Genomic DNA, 25,930 nt, shown 5'->3' on the forward strand with positions numbered 1-25,930 from the left:
TTTGTCATAAATAGCTCTTATTATTTTGAGATATGATCCATCAATACCTGGTTTATTGAGAGATTTTAACATGAAGAGATGTTGAATTTTATCGAAGGTCTTTTCTGCATCTATTGAGTTGATCATGTGGTTTTTGTCATAAGTTCTTTTATGTGATGGATTATGTTTATTGATTTGCATATGTTGAACCAGCCTTGCATCCCAGGGATGAAGGTGACTTGATTGTGGTAGATAAGCTTTTTGATGTGCTGCTGGATTTGATTGCCAGTATTTTATTGAGGATTTTCATATCGATGTTCATCAGGGATATTGGCCTGAATTTCAGGAATTTCAATTTGGTGTTCACTCCCTGAGTTGGGGACTCAGTATGGGAATTGTGCAATGGGTCAGTATATCTAGTTCAAGTCTGTGTTTAGGAGTGTGAAATAACTACAGGGTCGGTCTGTGGACTGAATGTCCCAATGTGAGACAGACTGAGCCTAAAACTCGATTTTCATTTGACCTCTGTAAACCTCTATTTAGACTCACAGGATAATGGTATTCTGGGTCTTTGGGAAAACCCCATTGTCTCAGCCCAAAACTCCTTAAGCTGATAAGCCACTTCAGCAAAGTCTCAGGATAAAAAAATCATTGTGCAAAAAGTAACATTATTAGAGCTAGTGTCTAATAATTCCGGGAAGCAAAATAGCCACAGGTCCCTGTAGGGAATGGATGGAGGAAGATTTATATTATGTAGTGGTTGTGCTTATGCAAGGTTCTTTCTCAAGGCATCCCAGCCATCAGTCAAGGTGCTTTGAAACTGTGAACTGGGAACTGGGTGAAAGACTGAATTCCCTTGGTCCTTTGGTGGTGAATAAAGTGATGTTTCTTTTCATATCTTTCATTTCCAAATATTTTTCATTGGTCTTTGTTTAAAGTCACACCCCATTCTTGTTTCATGGATGAGTTATTTTCTCTTATCACTCTTAACATTAACTATAGTTTTTGAAAAATGCATTACCATATTTCTATCTTTTTTTCTGTTTTATCTGAGTTTTCTTTTCTGTGTTAGCTGGGTTTTCTACTAGATTTTTTTTTCAAATTAAATGTATTTATTTGTAGAAGTTCCTTTTTATATTCATATATTAATTTGTTCCTTTTAGACATTGAGAACATTTTTTATCTAAGAAAATAGTTCATTTAATGTAAAATAAAATAAAAGTTAAGTGATTAGTCACTTAGTCTAAGATGATCTATGTTAAATTCTTAACTTTGATATCAAGTTTATCAAGTTTTCTTTTTTGTTTAAAATTTCTTGCCTGCATCAACTAAAAAATATATTCTACTATATTTTTTCTACTAGCTCTATGGTTTTTTCTCTTATAATGCACAATACATAGAGAATATATCTGTATATATGTTATAAGGTAAGGTTCCAAGTCAAATATTCCATATTCTGATCCAATTTCCCCAACAAACCCTGAAATTATCCATCCTTTCCCCCTTTGTGTTCTGTTCTTTCACCTCATACTCATTCTAAGTTCATGTAATTATGCTGGCCTACTGTCTGTTAATAAGTCAGTAGTTGTTTTCTGCAGATTTTTACTGATTTTTGTTTTTGCAATTGCTTTTGCTTTGAAGGATTTTATAAAATCTTGTAACGTAAATCACTATATTTACTCTCATTTTCAAAATTCTCTTAGATATTTTGAAATTCAGTTTTCAAAATATATTTTATATCATTTTGTTGGATTTCAATTGGAGTTATATTGACTATATAGATTGATTTGAACAAAGATATTAGGAGAATGTTATAATTGGCTATTTTTCTGAACTCTGTTTCTAATGGTGGGTCTTTTGACCATATTAGGTTTTCTGTGTGGATGATCATTGTGCGCACTGGTGCAGCTTCCTTTTGCCGTACCTGGAAAAACTCACATACCCTATGCACTAGAGTCTCTGACTTAGAATGTGTCCTAAGGAAACCTCCTTATACCCAGAGGAGGCATTCTTGATTATCTGTGATAGCTGAGTGTTAGAAGCAAACTATCCACATCTAGGGAAAATAGAAAAGTAAAATGTAAGACTTTGGAACATTATGAAGCAGTCAGAAGCAATGAACACATTTTCATACAGCAAAAAATCTGACTGTGATTACAGAGAAAACAGATTGCGTAGAATGAGAACAATAGTACAATGCCATTATATGAATTAAAAACATTATTAAATAAAATCAGCATATATTTTCAAGGATAGGATATAGCAGAGTATTTATATTATATACATTAGAATGAGTAGTTATAGAAAGGAAAGGGGAGATAATAAAATAATAAAGCAGGAATGTGCAAGGGTAAATTGTGATAGTATGGCAGGAGTTGAGGAATATGCTTAACTGAACTTTCTGTATCTGAGAAAATAATAGGTACATTTATATATGCATACATATTAACACACACAATTATTTTAAAGTTTAGATGAAAAGTGTTTTTTAAAATAATGATCTTCTAATTAAAAAGTAGTTCAAATTCCCTTGTCAAAATTTTTGTGAAAGCTACTAATACTCAATTTTTCAATAATCTTTTTTTTGCCATCTCGTATGTTGAATGTAGATCATTTTTTATTATAGTGTATTGTAGATACAGTGACCATCCACATACAGATAAAGTATAAATGACCGAGAACAGTTGTTGACTTGTTTGGATTTCCTTCTATAACCCATTAATTAAAATAAAAGGAAAGATTACTGAAAAACATAGGCAAGAAAAACATCCAAATTATTAACAAAACCACTGCTTTGTGTAATTCATATAAAAGGGAAGTAAAAAATAAATTAATATTTTCTAAATTAGTTTTATTAATTAGCTGTATATCCACAATCGTGTTAAAAGAAAAAATTACAACAAATTTAGTTGTAGATATAATTGGCTTTTATTTGGGATTCATGAATCAGAGAAGTCTCTATTCCAGAAAATGGAATGAAAACTCCCATTGGGCAAGTTCAGGACAGTGGGTTTTGTAAGGTGGAAACGAGAAAACAGAACAATAGGAAACAATAAAATAAAATAACTGATTGGTTAACATCAGGTTACTTCAGATTTCTTTTTTTTTCTTTTTTTTTTTTGAGAGTAGTCCCAGCTACTCGGGAGGCTGAGTCAGAAGAATGGCATGAACCTGGGAGGCGCAGCTTTCAGTGAGCCTAGATGGCGCACCACTGCACTCCAGCCTGGGCTACAGAGCGAGACTGTGTCTCAGATTACTTTTTGAAAGAGTTAAAGCAGACAGGAATTCCTTATTACAATGACCCAGATTTCCTGGAATCTCCTGTTTTTAGGAAAAACTGGTCTGTTTTGGGATCTGTTTCCTTAAAGCTTCAGTTTGATGATATGGCATGTAGCGTGACTGATTCCATTTTGGTTTAGTCTGGTCTGTTGAGGCCTAGTGCAAGAGTTCAGTTCAAAACAATGGCCTGTAATATTTGTTTAACAATAGTTTCTCTCACGTATCCTTTTTAAAAGTTACTTTGAGTAATTCCCAAGAGAATGCCTCTAGCAGAAACTACTTTCTGTAAATTTAAACCAAGCCAAAACCATTAAAGGAAAGCTATGAAACAAAATAATTTAGCAGTTTCCATAGCTTAATTTAGTTTCTGTAATAGCTGAAAAAATAGGAACTGTAAAATCCATCAGTGTCTTTGCCAACATAAATGAAAATAAACACTATTCTATGCTTGCCAAAAATTAAAAATGTATTTTATATTATAAATGAGGCATAACCTTTTCAAATTATATTGTCGTAGTTTATATTTTAGATTTAGTATATTATGAAAATTTTGTTGTTTAAAATTATGTTAGAATTATGGCACCCTAACTTAAAAAAATTATTTCAGGACTTCATGACAGAGGAAGAATGTAATTTATATTTTAGTCTTCCAGTATTCAACCTATTCTTTTGAGGTAATGTTAATATAATTGTCTGGAAGGGGAAAATGGTTTCCTTCCACCCTCTGAAATTCTTTAGCTGGGGTACAAATTAAGTTAATATAAGGCAGATTAATAGAAAAATGATTTTAATTACATATATAGGAATGGGAGTCCCACAAAAATATGGGGCTTAAGGAAAGGCCAGGTAATTGAAGCTTATATAGCATCTAGAGCTAAAGAAAGGAATACACGGTTGGATCTTCTGGGGGGCAGTGAAGACAAACTATTGAGAGCGTGAGTGGAGGAAAGGGATAGGAAATAAAATTTGCATTGTTACGCAGGTAAAATTCGCACTGGTGATAAAGACAAACTAGGTCTCCTGGAAGTTCTCTTCCTGATTCAGATACCTTTACTAAGGAAAATTTTCTTTATAGATGTAAACTTCTTTTACAAAAGAGCAGGTTTTCAGAGCATTTCCTGTGTCTTCAGTTCTCAAAATAACCAGTTCAAAGTAATCAAGATGACAAAAAGTTATATTTTGGTGTGGCATGTTCTGGTCTCCTACAGATATATTTTGGGGTGTTGTGTTCTAAGCCTCAGCATAACCATGGTTGACTTATAACTAATTTAACTAGCTACCTTTTTTTGGGTGTAGGCCAACAGTATTTATTAAGTGATGATTAATCAGTCTTTGTTTTATCATTGGAATGTTTAATCCTTTTGTATACAGAAATATACAATATCCTGAAGGTAGTTGGGCTTAAGACTGATGTCTTGCTCTTTGTTTTTGCTTTACTTCATGCCTTTTAAAAAAAGTCCTCCTTTCTTGCCTTCTTTTGAGTTTAACACGTTTATTATTTTTATCCTTTTATAACTTTTTAAATTTGTATTTCTTTATTCTCCAATGGTTATTATAGAGATCACAATATGCATTTTTAATGTTTAGTGTCTAAATTATAACTTTTACTACTTCATTGAACAATATAAGAAACTTACGATAGTTTCACTCCATTACACTCTTCCCATTTTTTATGCTATTTTACCAGCAAATAGCTGACTCTTACCAATATTTTCACAACCCCCAGGACAACTACTGCTATATAGTCAATACTTATTCTCACACAGTTTGTCCTTTCTGGTGCTTTTTTTCCTCCAGTTTCATGTGTTTATATAGAATCTTTTTGCTTTAGCCTTAGTATAGCTTTTGCTGATTATTACAGGCGATGAATTTTTTCAACTTTCATTTGTCTGCAGACATCTTCATTTTTGAAGAATATTTTCATGAGGTCTTGAATTATACATTGCTGCCAAGTAACATTTTAAAAATGAAAATGTCTAAGCCATCATTAAGTTCATGACTAAGCCATCATTAAGTTCATAACATTACACGTTGTGTCTAAGTGGTATGGAAAGTTTAGTGGAACAAATATAAGATGAGAAATAACTAAGGTTGTGGGTGCTGCTGTTGGCCCTACTCACATCCTCTTCACCTGGCCCTTTTACCTGCCTCCTGGCTGCTGTGTACCAACTCACAGCTGCTCTAGTCTCTGGGAAATTGCCTTCAACAAATAGGAGCCATTGGTGTTTCTTACCTATTGCTATCTAAAAAATCATTCCAAAATGTAGTGGCTTAAACCAGCAATAAGCATTTATTGTACTATTTTCTGTTAGGAATTTGGGAGCTAATTAGTTGTGGGGTTCATGCTCAGGGTCATTAGAGAGATTGCTGTCAAGAAGGCAGCTAGGACTGTGGTCATCTGAAAGCTCAAGTGGGGCTGGAGTATCATCTCCCAAGATTGCTTGCTCACATGGCTGTTGGTGGGAGGCCTCCGTTTGTTGTCACAATGACCTCTCCATAGGACTGCCTGAGTGTCCTCACATTGTAGCTGACTTCTCTCAGGACAAGAAATCTAACAGAGAGCAAGGCAGAGGCTGCCGTCTTATTATGAGCTGGCCTCAGAAATCACATACTATTGTTTTTGCAATATTCCATAGGTTACACAGGTCAGCCCTCTTCAGTGTAGAAGGGGACTATGCAAAGGCATGAGGGATAAAACTGTGGGGAGTTATCTTGGAGACTGCCTCTCACCCATCTCATCCACGTGTAGAAAGGGATTAGACTCCCACCTACCTCAGGCTCGTGGCAGCAGCTCACAGGCAATGACTGACTGACACAGGGATAGAAGAGGCTTGCCCCTTGCTTTAACGGGTGGGACCAAACATGGTGAAATGCATGCTTCAGTGCTCCCTGTGGTATCTGGCTGAAGCTGAGCCCACATCCCCACTTAGCTCCTTCCGCTACACCTGCCCTTGCTTCCCTTGCTCCCTTTTACCTAAGAGCACTCCCTCATGAGTTGCCTGCATACTGATTACTGTCTCAGGCACTGCTTCTAGGGAATCTGACCTAGAGATACTTGAATTTTTAAAGGTACCTAAAATAAATGCAGAATGAGAGTAAGTGAAGGCAGTATTACAGTATCCCCTCCTGAGGATAGAGAAATCTCTTAATATTCCCAAGTTCCTAACCATTTTGTTTTGTCTTTTTTTTCCCTCTGTTTTTCTATATTCATTTCACAGAGGTCCCTTCTGTTAAATCCATTGCTTTTTCCTTGTTTTGCTTCTAACATTTGAAGAAGGAAGATTTCCTTATTCCAGGATAAGAGTTGTGCTAAGCTCATTTGTGGACATTGTGAGTCTTCTTCTAGCTTGGAAAGAGGGGAACTAAATCATAGAGTTGGATTCTTTTATTTTGGAGATGTAATTGTCCTGATTCAATTTCCCCAGTTTACTTCTGTTTATACAGCATGCTAATAATGTGCACATTGAAGATCCTGAGTGATTGATACATACCAGTTACGGAGGTCTCCAAAGTTGAGCAAAGTAAGGAAGAGCTACTGCTCCTTTAAACAGCCAGCAAAGCATCACAATTTTGCCTTTTTGGGCAGAGACCAAATCAACACAGCTGTAAAGGACATTGCACTCATATAGTTGTCTAAAGCAGGCCAGGCTGAGTGATTTCCCTGTGGCAGTTCCTGCTCTCTGCTTGATTTCTTGAAGTTAGCTGGTAAGAATAAGCTATTAGCAAGCTTAAATCGGTGATAATTAGCTGTACATTATTATTTCAAAGTGGCGTGGCTGTGCCAATTAAGTAGGTAATTAGGAAAACCCCAGGACAATAAATTAAGATAGAGTCTCAACACCAGTGCCCCATCTGTTCTCCAGCAAGCATTCCAATTAGCCAGGCCTCTCATTTCAGAATGCATGATTAAGGGGATTGGCTACATGCATGAGTGTGTATTTGCATAATAGGGACTGTCCTAGGTGCTTAGTAAAAATAAGATATTTTTCCTATCAGACAGGATTTTGATGTCAAGGTAGGGAAAATGCAGAATTTTTAGAAATACTGGATTTTTAATGTTTGAAACAAAATATAAATTGTTTTATGAGTTGTTTTCAATTTTGTCTTCAGAACTTAATTGAAATATTATATCATTAGATATTTCCATTTCATTCTAATGCATTTATTAAATCATGATTTGAGTGAGAATTTTATCACTTGGAACATTAACAGTTTTATTTGTTAAGAATAGAAAGTAATGAGGACACTTGAAATTGCAGTTTAATGAAAGAAATGAGGCAGGGCATGATTCTCATTCAGAATGTCACTGTCAACTAAAGTAAATTAATATCCTGTATGTCACTGAAAAACACAGTGAAGTGTTCAAAATGATTAAATGTGGGAAAAAAATTTGAAACGTGTGTTCAGTGAAGAACACTTAATGTTATTTAAGATTATTGCCAAGGTAGATAGATTCATATTAAATGGGATCAGTTAGCTTAAAATACATAGAGTTTATAATAAAAAACATAGAGTGTATAGTTACATAGTCAAATCTTATCTAACACAACACTTTATTAATGAAACCAAAATTAAATTTAAAAATTCATGGTATTACACACTGAGTATATATGTTTGTTTAGATGGTAAATCAGTATTGAGATATGCTGGACTTAATGATGAATTGTATATACAAATATTCAGTGGATGAAAATATTCATTGGTCTGAAAAAGAAGTTGATTCTTTCAGGAAAATTTAATATCATTTATAGTACCAGAGAAAGCAATTTACAATCTATTTCTTCGTAAGTGAAAGTTAGTGTGTCTTTGAGGTGCCATTATTATTTATTACCTGTAAATTTAACTTGTGAAAATAAAGGTCATGTTTTCAATGAAAAAAAAAAAAATCTGCTTAATGTAAAACAGTGCTTGTTAGGTGGTGGTACTGAGGGCTTCCAGAGCAGGGCAGGCCAAGACAAAGCTTTGGATAGGAGGCCAGAGGTGAGGCCAGAGCAGGTACGGAGGGAACATGAGCTATAAGGCAGGCTAGAGTCAAGACCTACGTGAATAATGAAGATCAGGACCTGCAGGGGGTCAAACTACAGGCACACAGGAAGAGCAAATACCAGAAGGCAGAGCAAACATATGGCAAAAGTTCAGGCTAGTTGTTCTTAACCTTTGGGGATCATGTATCCTGCTGAGGATCCCATAAATGTTCCCAGAAAAAGAAAGTTCATAGACAAATCCATGCAGAATTTTGTTGCATTGAAAAGTACTTTGCTCTACCTAAAACTAATATTAAAAACAGAAAATCTTTTTAAAATGCTCTTACTTTCTAGATGTTCATGAAAAAATTAATGGCCATTTCATGGATCATCTTAAATGAAATCTACATAGTAGAAAATTAATATTATGCACACTAGTCCTGAAAGAAGAGGCAGGTCCAACTATTTGGCACAAACTAGAAGTTGACATTGCAATTGGTCTTGGATGTGGCTATGTGCCCATATGTTTGGTATTCAACAGATGCCCACTTTTTGTTTTGAGGGTAACAATTACCGGCAATTATAGAAAACCTATGCAACTATCATATCCAGTGGCTGCAATTGGAACTCTACTAGTTTGCTTTCTTAGATGAGGATAGACTTAATTCAGGGAGCATGAGATTTATTCTAAACTCTTCAGGCTCCATTAGTGTTCCATAATGCTTACGTCCTTAAGTTGCTTTATGATATTTGCAGTGCAGAGGCTGTCAACCTTAGGTTAGTGTGTGTGGAAGTAAATCTCTCCACATTTCTTTTTTTTTTTTTTTTTTTTGAGACGGAGTTTTGCTCTGTCGCCCAGGCTGGAGTGCAGTGGCCGGATCTCAGCTCACTGCAAGCTCCGCCTCCTGGGTTCACGCCATTCTCCTGCCTCAGCCTCCCGAGTAGCTGGGACTACAGGCGCCCGCCACCTCGCCAGGCTAATTTTTTGTATTTTTTAGTAGAGACGGGGTTTCACCGTGTTAGCCAGGATGGTCTCGATCTCTTGACCTCGTGATCCGCCCATCTCGGCCTCCTAAAGTGCTGGGATTACAGGCTTGAGCCACCGTGCCCGGCCAATCTCTCCACATTTCTGACTACAGAAAGAATAATAAGGTGTCATTTTATAGTCATAGAAATGGCTAGAAATTGGACAGTTTTCAAACTGGTCATACCAAAACCTTCTGTTTCTATGTAGCAGCTTTGCCGGAAAAGCTAGAAGCTTTTAGTAATGTATGTAATTATTACCGTGGGGCTATCTCATTTATATGGCTGAAAACATCTTTTCCACCAGGAAAACCAAACTGTGAATAAATTCTCCTTATCTAATATATCTAAGAGTATGTTTTCTTTTTCTTTTCTCCCAACAAGTGAATCTTCTACCCCTTTTCCTTTGGAAAGTCAGTAAACGTCTACAGAGTTGAAAAGAACCTCAAGTTCAGCTCCTCTGGTTATAATTTTTTTCACTGAACTTCTAGAAGGGGTGAAGAGGATGATTCAAGTTCAAATTATGATGAAATTGATGATTTTATAGGAGTGTATAAAATTATTTCAGAATTTTTGGCGGAATCTGTGGGGGCATAATTTAAGATGATTGAAGTTCGTCTCTTACAAATTAATTGCATTTAGAGGTAGGATGGGTCCTTCATCTATAGCAAGAGTATCAAGCGCTATCTTCTACTTTGTTTTTCGTAGTAAAGAACATTTTCAACATTTAAAATCTATCAATGGCATTTAAAATGTATAAAGGATACATGTGTATAATAGGGGAAAATGGGAAGCAGGAAGCACCAAGAAATCCTCATATTTGTATCCAATGGCATGGAATGGAAATGACAAAGCTGCCAAATCCACCACAATCGTCTTCAAACTAGTAGAAAAAAATGTGTCTCTGGAGTAGGTTACACATGTGATAGAGACACTTCCTTTCCCTTTTTCATCTTCAGTCCAAAATACAAATCAGATTAACCATTTCCAGGGCACACAGCTTCACCATGATCTGTAGAATCATGTGTGGCTTCTTTCGCTTGGTGCAACAAATGAGAATATGAAGGAAGTTTCAAGGTATCTCTGTTTGTTTTTGTTTAGGCTCATATTTGTAGAGCTATCGACTTTTAGATTAAGCTTCCTTCTCAGAAATGTGATTCATTCTGGTCTGATGACTTTTGAAGTCAAGGAGTCTGAGGCTCTCTTTTTGCTCTATTGGTTTCACCCTCTTTCAGCAAGACTCATATAAGGAACACTGTAACTTTGGGATCTTGTAAACTGAGTAAAACCAAAGAATTTGTAGTCTTCAATGTATTTGGTTTGTCTACATTTTCCAATTTAAGCTAAGCCTTATATAAACAAACATGTATATGAATAATCATAATGGAAGGATGCATAACCTTAATCCTTATCATATAAACATATTTTAGATGGCATAATTAACTAAAGGTAATTGTACATTAATTATCCTAGTCAGTAATATTCTAGACCCCCCATCAGAAAAACTGAGAATAAAAGGATACCTAGGTGACATGTAACATTCCACAGCAATGTTTTTCAAAATGAAAATTACCAGAGTAATAGGAATAAAACTGAAAAATAAAATAGCTTATTTTATCTGAGCATTGCTATTTATAGATTTCCTAGTGCTAATGCCCATCTTTATAACAGAGTTCAGGGACACATGTATTTGGAATGAAAGATACAGAGTATCTGAAAATGCAAGCATGAACAATTTGTACTAGGTGTATACCAGCCATTAGTCAGATAAATGTGTGGGAGGAGGTAAACAGGAATATCTGAATGTAATTCCAAAATGCAAAAGATAAAAGAAGGAAGAATAAAGAAGGCTTTTCATTGGCAGACTGTTAAAGGGCAAGTATTTTATTAATGTTCTGCTAATGCTGAGAGAGGTTAATAACGTCTAGATTATATTCTTGTCCCTTAAGTCACCAAGTTTATTGTTAAAATGTTAGCAGCCACAGAAAATATCTTATTGCCAAAGAGGGGAATATTCAAGATTTGACCTAAAATACTGAATCTCAAAATATGGGTACTCAATAATGATTGTGTGAATAGCATAGATTAATATCATTAGATTTGAAGATTGAAAAATTGGTACCATGTTTCTTTAAACTAGTAGACTGAACAATTAATTGTATATTTTAATTAAAGTGACCAACAATTTTAAGAGGTAGGCACCGTGTCACGTCTCTTTTGGGATAGATGACCAATTTCCCTAGTATTATCTGACTGGTTTTAAATCTTGATTACTTGGTCACGTGTTTATTTTCACTAATGGGTTGAAGTCCTTGTTTAAAGTCCTTTTTAATGGAGAACAGAGGTAGTGTTTTTTAAGGCACATTTTTACAACAGGGGAAAACGATGTCAGAACTAATTTTGAAAACCTAGTTTTGACAACAGGTTTAAATCACTCTTTTTAGAGGAGGATGCTTTCAGAAAGGGTGTTTTTTTATGGGGACATTAAGTGGTAATGTGTTGGGTTTGGAAGGTCTTTGAAAAGTGAGGAATAGAGGCATCTATCCTATTTGCATAGATGGCTATGAACTTCCAGCTCAAGGCTAGAATCAAATTACAGGGAGTGCTAAACATGAAACACCTGTTTGCAAAGAATTCTCTGCAAAGGGTCTCTAAGGAAATCAGCCCATTCTCTGAGCTCCTTTCCATCTCTTTCCTATTACTTTCCCTGTTGCTCCCCAACCTACCAACTCTGTAGTTTTGTTTTGAAATCACAGTAAATCCTCTAATAAAGGGGAATCATGTCATGTGAGGGAGATGACTTCCTATGTGGAGGGGGAAACCTGGAATCACTTAGGGAAAAAAAAAAAATCCTCCTCTTTGAGAAAGGTGCTGATCTTTAGGTCACAGTTTCCATAATGAGTAATGAGTTCAGGTGGGGTTCAGAGAGCAGACTTAACGACTTGCTCTTTTGGAAAAATTATTCTTTTTCTTTTGAATCAAATATGAATGCCGTGCTTGAAACACATTTTCATTTGTGATAAATGTGCCATATATTGCATTGCTTCTCAGTGATGTGTTCACCCTCTCTTCCCAGAATGGGTCAAGAAACGAGACTTCCATTCTCCATCTGACTATACAAGTTTAATTATTTTCAAGCATTTGCAATGAGAGTGGTGTTTGCCCTTTCTATTCTATTAGAATAGAAATCTATTTTTTGTATTCTAAAGACTTCTGTAAATATTTTGTCAAATAGAATGAGTTAGGTGAGAATAACGTTAAATGATTAAATATAGATTCAGAACAGCAAGAGAAAAGAGTTCTTATCTAGAAACATGTAATTATATATTTCCTCTGCTGAGCAGGAGACTGACATTTTAAGCGTCTACTGTTTGACAGCTGTGGTCAGACATCTCTACAGGGTTGAGCCTGCTCATTAGTGCCACATTAACCTTCACTTTGCCTCAGGCCATTAACTAGCAAACTGCACATTTGACCTTTGTTCTACAGATATTTTCAAACAGTGTGCTAGGCATTGCTTTTAATTTGGATTCTGTATTATGTGTGGACTGACTTTAGGGGTAAAAAAAAAAAAAATCAATGTATGTCATTAAGTAGAGAAACATGCGGTCTGAGACATTCCAGAAAGAAAATCTCCATTTGAAAATAAGATTCTTGATTTGCATTTCTCTGATGGCCAGTGATGACGAGCATTTTTTCATGTGTCTGTTGGCTGTATGCATGTCTTCTTTTGAGAAATGTCTGTTCATATCCTTTGCCCACTTTTTGATGGGGTTGTTTGTTTTTTTCTTGTAACTTTGTTTGAGTTCTTTGTAGGTTCTGGATATTAGCCCTTTGTCAGATGAGTAGATTGCAAAAATTTTCTCCCATTCTGTAGGTTACCTGTTCACTCTGATGGTAGTTTCTTTTGCTGTGCAGAAGCTCTTTAGTTTAATTAGATCCCATTTGTCAATTTTGGCTTTTGTTGCCATTGCTTTTGGTGTTTTAGACATGAAGTCCTTGCCCATGCCTATGTCCTGAATGGTATTACCTAGGTTTTCTTCTAGGGTTTTTATGGTATTAGGTCTAACATTTAAGTCTCTAATCCATCCTGAATTAATTTTCATATAAGGAGTAAGGAAAGGATCCAGTTTCAGCTTTCTACTTATGGCTAACCAATTTTCCCAGCACCATTTATTGAATAGGGAATCCTTTCCCCATTTCTTGTTTTTCTCAGGTTTGTCAAAGATTAGATGGCTGTAGATGTGTGGTATTATTTCTGACGACTCTGTTCTGTTCCATTGGTCTATATCTCTGTTTTGGTACCAGTACCATGCTGTTTTGGTTACTGTAGCCTTGTAGTATAGTTTGAAGTCAGGTAGCGTGATGCATCCAGCTTTGTTCTTTTGACTTAGGATTGTCTTGGCAATGCAGGCTCTTTTTTGGTTCCATATGAAGTTTAAAGCAGTTTTTTCCAATTCTGTGAAGAAAGTCATTAGTAGCTTGGTGGGATGGCATTTTACAGCAGTTAGAATGGCAATCGTTAAAAAGTCAGGAAACAACAGGTGCTGGAGAGGATGTGGAGAAATAGGAACACTTTTACACTGTTGATGGGATTGTAAACTAGTTCAACCATTATGGAAACCAGTATGGTGATTCCTCAAGGATCTAGAACTAGAAATACCATATGACCCAGCCATCCCATTACTGGATATATACCCAAAGGAACATAAATCTGGCTGCTAAAAGACACATGCACACGTATGTTTACTGTGGCACTATTCACAATAGCAAAGACTTAGAATCAACCCAAATGTCCATCAGTGACAAACTGGATTAAGAAAATGTGGCACATACACACCATGAAATACTATGCAGCCATAAAAAAGGATGAGTTTGTGTCCTTTGTAGGGACATGGATGTAGCTGGAAACCATCATTCTCAGCAAACTATCGCAAGAACAGAAAACCAAACACCGCATGTTCTCACTCATAGGTGGGAACTGAACAATGAGATCACTTGGACTCAGGAAGGGGAACATAACACACCGGGGCCTATTATGGGGAGTGGGGAGGGAGGAGAGATGGCATTGGGAGTTATACCTGATATAAATGACGAGTTGATGGGTGCTGACGAGTTGATGGGTGCAGCACCCCAACATGGCACAGATATACATATGTAACAAACCTGCGCGTTGTGCACATGTACCCTAGAACTTGAAGTATAATAATGAAAAAAAAAAAAAAAGAAAATAAGATTCTTTTTGGATACTTTTCTAGATATTTAGCTTTGGTGAAAGTTAGAAATAGTGTCTTCTGTGTTGGATTCAATGGAAAAAAAAGAGGGGTGCAATATGTGACAATTTATAAATATTTAAAAGGAAACAAGTTCCTATGAGATGAGGACATAGGATTGAGAGGTATGCCTTTTGAACATAGTTTTGTTTCTAGCAAGGTCTGATTAAATGAAATGCAAGGTCAAATGTAGATTAGAGCCATGGGCCTTAAGGCAAACAGCTTCCTAAAAGATCAACAAAGTTTGAAACTATGTCAGCCTTGTAAATTAAAATGTAAATTTGCTTAGTGAAATATTTTCAAAAGACTATGCTAATATTGCTATATCCAGTTTATGGAATATTATACAGTTAATTAAAAATAAGACTCTATTTATTAACCTGAAAGGGGTTCATCATATACTGTTGTGTGAGAAAGATTCCATTTCATATATGTGTATAGCTTGGTACAGATTTTGCGAAACCAAACCGTCTCTATATCCTTCTCTATCTTTCTAGGTCGGTCTGTCTGTCTATCTGTCTGTCTTTAGCTGCTTGTTAGTTTGCACGTAGCAAAAGCTGAAGAATAAGATAAACACCAAGCTGTTATATTGGTTACCTCAGGTGGGAGGGTTGGAAAGACTATGGAAGGACAGAAATTAACTGGTTAGTCATGCACCTTTTTATTATTTTACACCTTACTAAAAGATATATTACTTTTATAATTAAACATGAATAAAGTCAACTACAATAGTATAGCCAGTTGGAAGTGTTGCTCAAGTTAATGGTAGTAACTGGCATTCCTTTGTCAACAGATTCAGAAACGACTACTTCAGGGTGAGTTTGCATTCCCCTTTATTTGTATTTTTTACCATGTGATATATCAGGAGACCTTTCTGGCACTGTTGGCCTCAAGGGCATGGGAAACAATGAAGCAATAACTATGCTAGTCCATGTTTCTCCCATGCCTTCAGTAAGCTCAGGGCAAATAAGGCTGCAGGCTATGAATGAGCAATTGTGCTACAGCCTTCTTCTACTTTACTGTGCTAGCACAGTGTACAAAGCTGGGCATTAGCCAGTGATTAGAATTTACCCCACTGCCTGCTTCCTGCTCCAAACATTTTAGACTGGTCAAAACGTATAGGTAACTCCTGTCTGAACATATTGCATTCTCAGTGTAGTTTTTTTTGTCAAGAAGAAGCAATGTATCTGTTTTTTTTTGTTTTTGTTTTTCCTAATCTAACAATCTACTAATGAGTGTGTTTTTAAAATGTGATAATTTCCATAAATGTTTGGAAACAGGTGGAAATACTCTTCTATCTAAAGATGTATTCAACTTTGATTAATCAAATATCCACTGGCAGCCAGCTATTACTAAGTAATGAGATTTTCAGTTAATTAATGAAACAAGATGTTGAAGTCTGTATCAACTAAATGCCTAACTGATAACTTAGTGACTTTTCATGAGTCTTTTTATTTCTCTCTTTTCACTTTTGTTATTTATAAGAGGGTTGGACTACGTCACTGGTTCTCAAACCTGGCCGCACATTAGGATCCTTTAGGAAGCTTGCAGGAAACCCAAATGCTCAGTTCTCATCCCGGACCAATAAATCTGATGGTTTGAGGGAGAACTCCAGGTGTACAGTTTAAAATGTGTCCTTGGTAATGACAATGTATAGATAGGACAGAGAACTGTTGGAACAGATGATCTCTAAGGCTCCTTCTATGTCTGTCTTCATAACGCAGCATATCTGTGATGTATTAATTATGATAGCTATCTTACACAGCAGTGCAACTAAATATTAATGTGTCACTACGTATTAATTTTAACATTACATATAAATAGGAGCTGTGTTGAGCTTCTTTAGTAGAGTTTGGCCCAGTTGTTGTACTACCTTAGAGATTCCTTCTATTTTTTAATGCAACACACCAGAAAAGTCTCTGATATTTTGCCAGAACCTAGGAATAGGTCCCCTAATTTAAAGTTTCCTGATTTAAAGTTTCCCAAGCCACCTGTGCACTTAAACAACTTTAAATTATCACTAGCATTGTGTAAAAACATATTTCTTGTAGGAGCTTCTAATTCTAGAAGTTGTTAAAAACTAAGACTTCATCTGGGGCTAATTCAAAAAGAATTTGTTAAGTGCCTGTTGGATACCAAACTATGGTCCAAATCCTGAGAACATGAGGAAGACATGACTTTGGCTTTAGGAAACACATTCACTAATTGGGAAGGTAGATTGGCATACAAGGGAATTCTAATACTAGAGAGCAAGGGTTATAATACAACCATAGACAGGTGCTAGATGAGAAATGAGGATGAACCCATTGCTACACCAGTTGGTCAGGGAAGGAGTTGAAGAGGAGGTGAAGTTTAAGCAGGATCTTGAAGGATGGGTTGAAAGTTGAGAGCACAGTAGAAGAGAAGACAGTTCTGGGTGGAGGAAACTGGATGTGCTAAGCCTGGAATCTTGTTCAGTAAATATTGAGTTGTTTTATGCAATGTGTGTATAGTTGTGTGGGCTTTGGCTGGTGTGTGTGAATAGAGAGAAGGGGGACTGTCATGGGATGAGGTTTAGGGTAAAGGGTCGAGAGCTCTTATGCCATGGCAAGACATTTTATTGTTTCTTATTTTTTAAATTTTTAATAGATATAGTGGGTAAAAGTGCAGTTGTATTACATGGATATGTTGTGTAGCCATGAAGTCTGTGCTTTTAGCATAACCATCATCCAAATAATGCACATTGTAACCATTTTGCATACCTCACCCCACTTCCACCTCCCACTTTCCTGAGTCTCCAGTGTCTATTATTCCACTCTCTAAGTCCATGAGTACCCATTGTTTAGCTCCCACCTGTGAGAACATGTGATATTTGACTTTCTGTTTCTGATTAATTTCACTTAACATGATGTCCTCCAGTTCCTTCAGTGTTGCTGTAAAAGACATGATTTCATTCATTTTTATGGCTGAGTAGTATTCCAGTGTGTATAATATATACCACATTTTATCCAGTCTCCTATTGATGGACACTTAGGTTGATTCCATGTCTTTGTTTTTGTGAGTAGTGCTGTGAGAAACATATGAGTACAGGTCTCTTTTTGATAAATGATTTATTTTCCTTTGGGTAAATACCAAATAGTGGAATTGCTGGGATAGTGGAATTTCCAAATAACAAATAGTTGAATTTCCTTTGGGAAATACCCAATAACGGGATTGCTGGATCAAATAGTAGTTCTATTTTTAGTTCTTTCAGAAATTTCCATACCATTTTCTATAGAGGCTGATTTAATTTATATTTCTACCAACAGTGTATAAGTGTTCCCTTTTCTCCACATCTTTGCCAGCATCTGTTATTGTTTGACTTTTTAATAAAGACATTTTGTATGAATGAGTTAGTGTTTTAAAAGCAGGGAAGTGGTATTTTTTGGAGACAGAGTCTTGCTGATCTGTTGCCCAGGCTGGAGTGCAGTGGCACAATCTCAGCTCACTACAACCTCTGCCTCCTGGGTTCAAGCAATTCTCCTGCCTCAGCCTCCTGAGTAGTGGGGATCACAGGCATGCACCACCACACCCGGCTAATTTTTGTATTTTTAGTAGAAACGGGGTTTCATCATGTTGGCCAGACTGATCTCAAACTCCTGACCCCAATTAATTCCGTCCACCTCAGTCTCCCAAAGTGCTGGGATTGCAGGAGTGACCCACCATGCCTGACCTGTATGGCTCATTTCTAATGATTCTGCATTCAACTTGGAAAATGGCAGCGAAGGCAACAAATGCTACACTGTTACAAGCCCAAATTAGAAATGATCCATTTTTATTGGTCCAGACATAGAGGCTTTGAATAAATATTCAGATGAGGAACATTTTTCTATTTTCTTTTCAATATGGTCAAACTGTTACTCTTAATAATTATATGTCATTTCTGTGTCCTAGAGATAGTTCAAGCACAAGATGAGCAACTGACATATGAAACACAGTCCTTGAAGGATAATTCGATGGGACTGTTAACATCTCCCTGCGTTTATTATGATCCTAATTTTAACGGGAAATAGTCTTATAACTGTAGAGAAATAATTGCACGGATGCAGTCACTCTCCCAGCAGCTTAAATTTATAATCTTTCTAATAATATAATATTTTGTTCCTTGAAATATTTCATGTAAAACTGGAAAAGTAGTCATATATTAGCTTGAGCATTGAGCTGGCAACTGAGATATGAATTCTGATAATAGGGCCACCATTAATTTGCCCTGTGGTACCAGGTAAGTATTTTTTTTTTTTTTTTTGAGATAGAGTTTTGCTCTTGTTGCCCAGGCTGGAGTGCAGTGGCACGAACTTGGCTTACCACAACCTCCGCCTCCTGGGTTCAAGCAATTCTCCTGCCTCAGCCTCCTGAGTAGCTGGGATTACAGGCATGTGCCAACATGTCCAGCTAATTTTGTATTTTTAGTAGAGATGGGGTTTCTCCATGCTGGTCAGGCTGGTCTCGAACTCCCGACCTCAGGTGATCCACCCACCTGGCCTCCCAAAGTGCTGGGATTACAGGCGTGAATCACTGCGCCTGGCCTGTAAGTCTTTTTGACCCATTCACTATTCCTACTGGTGTTTCAATCCCCTCCTTTACCACCATGTCAATTATTTTTGTTTAATATACCTACTGAAGATCCCTAGTTCTGTTATCCCTACTTTCAGTGATAAATATCACTGAAAGTAATATTTATCAGTGCAACTGCATTTTGCAACACTGCTCTTAATTCCTGCCACCTAAACCCTGCCAAACACAGACCATAGTGTTCCAAAGTAGGATCTCCCCCTCAAATTTCTGTCTTTACAAACCAAAACCCATCTTAATATTAACACAGACTTCCTTTCCTTATTTTAGCCTCAGAAAATTCAAAGCTAACCACTCTGTTTTCAGTAGCCCTTCCTCTCTCTCTTTTGCAGAATTTCTGATTAATGAATTATTAATTTTCTTTTCCTATCATTGTATCAACCGAGAGACTAAGTTATGATGCGATAGAAAACTACACCAACATACCATCGGTTTAGAACAATAACATTGTGTTTCTGTTTGGAACCTGTGCCATTTCAGATCAGCAGCCATCACTGCTTAAGTTGCCTGGGGTTTAGGACGCAGAATGACAGAGCAGTCTTCCTCTGAAACATTGCCGGTCATCGTGCCAGAGGGAAACGGAAGCTGGCAAAGCCTCATTAGTTCTTAAAGCTCCAGCCTAGAAGGAGCATACATAAATTCTGCCTATATTTATTCGAACCCCAAACAAGTCCCATGACCAAAACCAACTTCCAAGCTCCTGTGTGCCCAGAAAGTAGATAATTAGAATATCCAGAAACAAGCTAATTACCACAAACCCTTATCTCCTTCTTTTTATGCCCGAATATTTTCAACTGTCTTCCCCATTGAAATGAGCATGCACACAAACAAATCTTTAATTTTTCTTTTTTGGAATCTCCACTTATGGTTTTGCATGCTCTTTCTAATACTCATTGTATAGCAAATGTGAAGTTCATTACTTTATGTCAAGTGCTTTAATTCCTATATGAGTTTGCTAGGGCTGTCATAACAAAATACCACAGACTGGGTGGCTTCAACAACACAAATGAATTTCCTCATTAGCTCTGGGGTTGAAAGGTTCAAGATAAAGGTGTCAGCAGGTTTGGTTTCTGCAGAGGCTTCTCTCCTTGGCTTGCGGATGGCTGCCTTCACCCTGTGTTTTCATGTGGCCTTTTCTCTGTGCCTGTGTGTCCCTGGTATCTCTTCCTCTTCTTATAAGGACACCAGTCATATTGGATTAGCACCTACCCATATGAACTCATTTAATTATAATTCTTTTTTTAATTTTTAAAATTTTATTTTATTTTATGTATGTATGCATGTATGTATGTATGTATAGACATTGTCTCACTATGTTGTCCAGGCTGGTCTTCACCGCCTAGGCTGAAGCAATCCTCCTGCCTCAGCCTCTCAAAGTGCTGGGATTATAGTCATGAGCCACCACACCTGGCCCCTGATTATTTCTTTAAAGGCCCTGGCTCCAAATACTTAGGATTTCAACATATGAATGTTTTTGTGGTGGTGGCAGGAGGTGATACAATTTAGTACATAATAATTATGGTCACCACATATGAGAGACACTTTCAGGATTTTATTTAACCCCTCAAAATGGCATTTTATACTGTGAAGAATATAACTTCAAATTCACTCATTCTTTAGTTTTCATAGTGCTTTAACTTTGAAGTTTTCTTCCTTTGCTCTTTCCACTTTCAGCTCTTTTTGGCTTTGTATTACTGCATATTACTTTCCTGAAAGATTTTCTCCGTGTCTATTATTTTAGTCACTACCTGTATGGGTGGTGGGTCTCACATCACACGTCCAGTCCACTGAGTTCCAAGGCCGCATCTTTAACAGCAAACTTCCATGATATGCATAGTTCTTGAACCAGTAGCATCAACATCACCTGAGTGCTGCTTTGAAGTGCACAGTCTTTTTTTTTTTTTTTTTTTTTTTGAGACAGAGTCTCGCTCTGTCGCCCAGGCTGGAGTGCAATGGCACGATCTCGGCTCACTGCAAGCTCCGCCTGCCGGGTTCACACCATTCTCCTGCCTCAGCCTCCATGAGTAGCTGGGACTACAGGCGCCCGCCACCACGCCTGGCTTATTTTTTGTATTTTTAGTAGAGATGGGGTTTCACTGTGTTAGCCAGGATGGTCTCGATCTCCTGAACTCATGATCCGCCCATCTCGGCCTCCCAAAGTGCTGGGATTACAGGTGTGAGCCACCATGCCCCACAGATGTGTACAGTCTTGAGACCTGCCCTGGAACTACTGAATCTAAATCTGCATTTTGGGAAAATCCCCAGATGAGATTTATACCTAGTAAGTTTGAAAGTAGCATTCTGTTTGATTTCTCTATCTAGACATTCCAAAGAAATCTCAGACTGAACATGCTGAGAATGAAACCATTAATTCCTTAGTCTTCACTCATTTATTAATTTGATGACTATTTATTGGGGCTACTGTATGTAACACCACTGCTCTATGATTTATGGCAGGGAACAAAACAAACAACAAAATTTCTGCCTGCCTGAATATTTCATTCCAGACCATGGAGACAGTTAAGAAACAATAAGGCCTGATTAATCTGTATATTACATAAGTGGCTAGAAAGTGATGTGTGCCTTGAAAAGACGAAAATATGGAGCGAGATAAGGATGATCATAAGTATAGTATGGGACCCTGAGAAGGTGAGATTTCCCTTCCTTTATTTCTTATCTCAGCGAATGACATGAGCATCCCTCACATGAGCAGGGGGAAAACACAATTAGAAATTGTGTGTGTTATCTTAACATTCTTCCTTTAGCCTGTCAATTCTGGATTCCTAATGTCTTTCAAATCTTTCACTTGTTTTTATGTTCACTGACAGGCTCTTTCTCACATCCTCAGGGTTTCTTCTGCTCAGGTGATAGCCACCTAAGTGACCTCACTGCTTTCTACTCCCAAACTGCTGCCATGATGATGATGACACCTGCTTGCTGGAAAACTTAATGGTTCCAACTTCCTTTTGAATAAAACAGAAACATCTTATGATGAGCAATAAGACTGATGATAAAATGGTTTCTTCTTACCATTTCACCATAATTCATTCCCATAAGCACAGTCCCCACTAATGAAATTGCATACTACCTGTATTTTCTTTCCTCTTACCGTTACTCATCCTGACTTTTTGTTTGGTTTGCTTGTTTGTTTTGCATGGAGCACTGAAATATTACCTTGTTTTGTAAATATCTTCTGATTCATCTGTGCACTAAAATTTGGCTCTATTAACATTGTCTTATCGTTGTAGGCTTTCCCCAAAATGTGTGTTCTTAGAAGGCAGGGGCTCTCTTGCTTACCTGTGAATCCTTAGTGCCAATACAAAACTTAGCACTCAATAGTGTTTCTTACTTTTTGACCAATAATTTATAGATGATGGTTCATAGAATGACTGGAAATCTAGGATACAATCCTTTCAGAATAAATATAGGCAATGGTATGACGGTGTGTTTGGGAAACAGAAAGTACCTCACTTTTGTGGGACCCTAAAGTATGGTTTGGGTTGTTGTTGAAATTGAGGTGAGAAGATAACTTACACGTCTTTCCAAGAAACTTGGATAAAATGCTGTAGAGAAGCTTTTGAAGGACTTTAAGTGAGTAACATAATCTCTGGAATATCAAATTTGAATTTTAGAAAGCTACTGTCATTGAGAATGGGAAGAGATTGGAGGGATATAATCTTAGTGTAGTAAGTCCAGAGAAAGATGATAAAGGCTTGGACTAAGGCAATGACAGTATAGTCACGGGAAAGAGGACTGGAAAAGAAAGACGTAAAGCTTTCCCTATGAGGATCTATTGATTTTGAAGGGAGAAATGAACCTGATGCTATACTGCAGTAGGTGACTTAGGGTCCATAAAAATATATTCAGTTTTACATCATCAATTTAAAAGTCTCAACATTCCATCAATTTGGGCCTGGTCTCTTCATTGCTAGAAGACTCTTTGATTCCAAACAAGTGATCATTTATAGTGAATACAATTTAGGACAGGAGTCACACATCCTGCCATTCATTAAACCCCACCTTTCTAAGAAAGAATTAGTCGGCCTCCTCAATTATGTTTTAGTAGCTGCCACATATAAATTGGTATTTGTTCATGCATTCCAATTACTATAGTAGAGATATAGCCATCTTTGAGGGACTTATTTTCTGGCAAAGGAAACTGACTTAAAGTAGTAAATATGATTTAAATACTCAGCAAATACTTATACTAAAAACTTCTGATTTTGTCTATGAGTTTTGATGTTACATATTTGAAAGTAATGTTTATCTTTTTTACAAACCAACTCCAGCAATATTCACAAATAGTTCTTTAAAAACCAATACGTTTGTGTCTAGCCTGGGCAGCATAGCAGGATATCATCTCTAAAACAAAACAAAACAAAAATAATAGGAGAGAGAACTAAAAATTAATGATCTTGAGTAACAGAGGTGACAAAATGAGATTTAATTTTTAAAAAATTAGTACTCCAGCTATAATTTAGAATCACTCTTCTTCTTTGATCTCATTTTTAAACAAATTATATTTTTAATTTTATTGGGGGATGACATTTCATAATTGCTACATTTAATTGCTTATTCCATGAATTTCTAAAGTTTACTTTCCTTCCAACATTTCCTTCTTCTGTCCCTTCTGGTCTAGAGAGAATCTCCTATGATCAGCCTAGGCCTTTTCATTTCTTTTTCCAAAGCAATTGTTTATGTAAAAAAAAAAAAAAAAAATCATAATGAAGGTCTTTAGGACTTGGCCTTTTGAAATATTAAAACTCAAGTTCTTGGTCCTCCAAAGCCTTGGTTTTAAAACTCAGAAGTTTTTGCTTTCTAAATTAAAACAAAACAAACATGCTCATTGTTGAATTTTTCCTCCCATAATTGATACGGGGAAGGAAAGTAGTGTGGGAGGAAAAAATCTTAGTCAATATATTAAATATTATTCCTTCCAAAAACTTTTATTTTCATGCTTCTGAAATTTACATGTCTGGGTTTTGGGTCATATTTAGTAAAGATATTACTTTTTATTCTTAGATACCAAGAAGACCCAGATAGGAAAATAACCTAGTACACTTTTCATCAGAAAGCAATCACTTGGCATGTTGTAAGTCTCTGACATTTTCCACAGGGAAAAGAAAAGTGTTAGTACTCTTATGGTGATGTAAATGACAGCATGTAATGAGGACTTTTAGGGAGGCTAAACAAAGTAATGTCTGTCCGTATGCATCAGTATATCCTATTCCCAACCTCTTGGATGTGGAATTATACAAGATTCATACCCAGTGATTCCTTTTTTTCTAAGAATAAATTAAAATACCAGCTTTTTTCTAAAAAAAGATAATGTATTTTCATCTTGGTGGTTAGAAAAGTATTTAAAATATATGCAAACAAAGAGAGAAAATTGAAAAAATTATATTCTAAACATTATGCATAACAATATAAAATTATATCCTAAACATTATGTACAACAATATATATCATTTTTGATGGCCTTTATTGTGGATGTTTAGTTTTAATTGTTTTCTTTCTTCTTTCATTTAGAGAATTTATCAACAGCCTTCGACTGTACAGGTCATTCTATGGAGGTCTAGCTGATCAGCTTTGTGCTAATGAATTAGCTGCTGCAGATGGACTTCCCTGCTGGAATGGAGAAGATATAGTAAAAAGGTATTTTATGTGGTCTATGAAAACCTACTGGTTACATCAACCTTGCTTTCTTTTTCCAAATCTTAAGGGCATTAATTCAGTCTTAACTTTGTCACACAATTTATAGTCTACATTAAATACTCATCTTTAGTTTGTTAAAAAGCAAAGAAAAGAATATCAAAACCTGATCCTTTTAGGTATCTTAAAGCTATAATAGCATTCTGTGGTATTTTGAAAGTCTTCTCTTTTACCTATCTATGACTTACCCAACAATCCTACTTTTGAATTAAACACCATTTATTTTTTTATCCAGTCTGTCTGTTGTTTACCAAATATTGTATTTCTTTTCAGTTTAAATTCATGAGTATTAGAAAGTGAGGAAATTCAGTGAAATGTGAATACCTATACAAATATTCATTGGTATATGGATATGTGTCCTAACAATGTGTCCATCCTGCAATGTTCTGATAGAAAGAAACAGAGCATGCAAGAAAGAGAGAGACAGAGATTGAGAAAGAGAAAGAGAGAGAGACTATGTACTAGTGGGGGCATATATATATATATATATATATATATATATATATATATATATATATATATAAAATATATATCTTTTAGAGGCATTGTTCATTTGTATGTTGTCAATTATTCTCAAACTTAGGAGCAAAATTCCATGTTTATTTTTTTTCCTCCCTGTCCAGAATTTCTTTGACAGTTTCTTTTCCTTTATTTCCTCTAACTGATTGTACTTTCGAGCAATCTCTTGAGCTTGAGAAAGTCATAAATTCTCCCTCTGTGGTCAATTAAACTGGTTGGGGAAAAGTCTCTTGATTTGCCAATACTGGTGGTTATTATAGAGGGTAGGATGATGAGGTTTTGTGTTTGAATCTGAATCTGTTAAACTATAAAACAAATATATTTTTATTTATACATTTTACTTTTTGGATTTGAATCCATTAAAAAGTATACTTTGGATTTGAATCTGTTAACATATATTTCTGAGCAGTCTCCAAAATGAAAGACAGGGTGTTAAGCTTTCTGACAGATATGGTTTGGCTGTGTCCTCACCCAAGTCTCATCTTGAATTGTGGTTCTCATAATCCCAGGTGACCTGGGAGGGACCTGGTGGGAGATAATTTAATCATAGGGATGGTTTCCCCCATCCTGTTCTTGGGATAGTGAGTTAAT

General features: G+C 36.3%; 1 protein-coding gene across 1 annotated transcript in view; it reads left to right on the forward strand.

Annotated features, from left to right (window-relative positions):
- The window catches only part of GPC5 (glypican 5), a 1,483,371-nt gene that overhangs the window by 337,578 nt on the left and 1,119,863 nt on the right, over positions 1–25,930 (forward strand). The window contains exon 5 of the mRNA XM_025364794.1: positions 24,638–24,763. Within this exon, the coding sequence (XP_025220579.1) occupies positions 24,638–24,763 (126 nt within the window). The remainder of the gene's footprint in view (positions 1–24,637; positions 24,764–25,930) is intronic.

Source organism: Theropithecus gelada, chromosome 17 (genome assembly GCF_003255815.1).
Source record: "Theropithecus gelada isolate Dixy chromosome 17, Tgel_1.0, whole genome shotgun sequence".
In the NCBI taxonomy this organism is placed as follows: domain Eukaryota; kingdom Metazoa; phylum Chordata; class Mammalia; order Primates; family Cercopithecidae; genus Theropithecus; species Theropithecus gelada.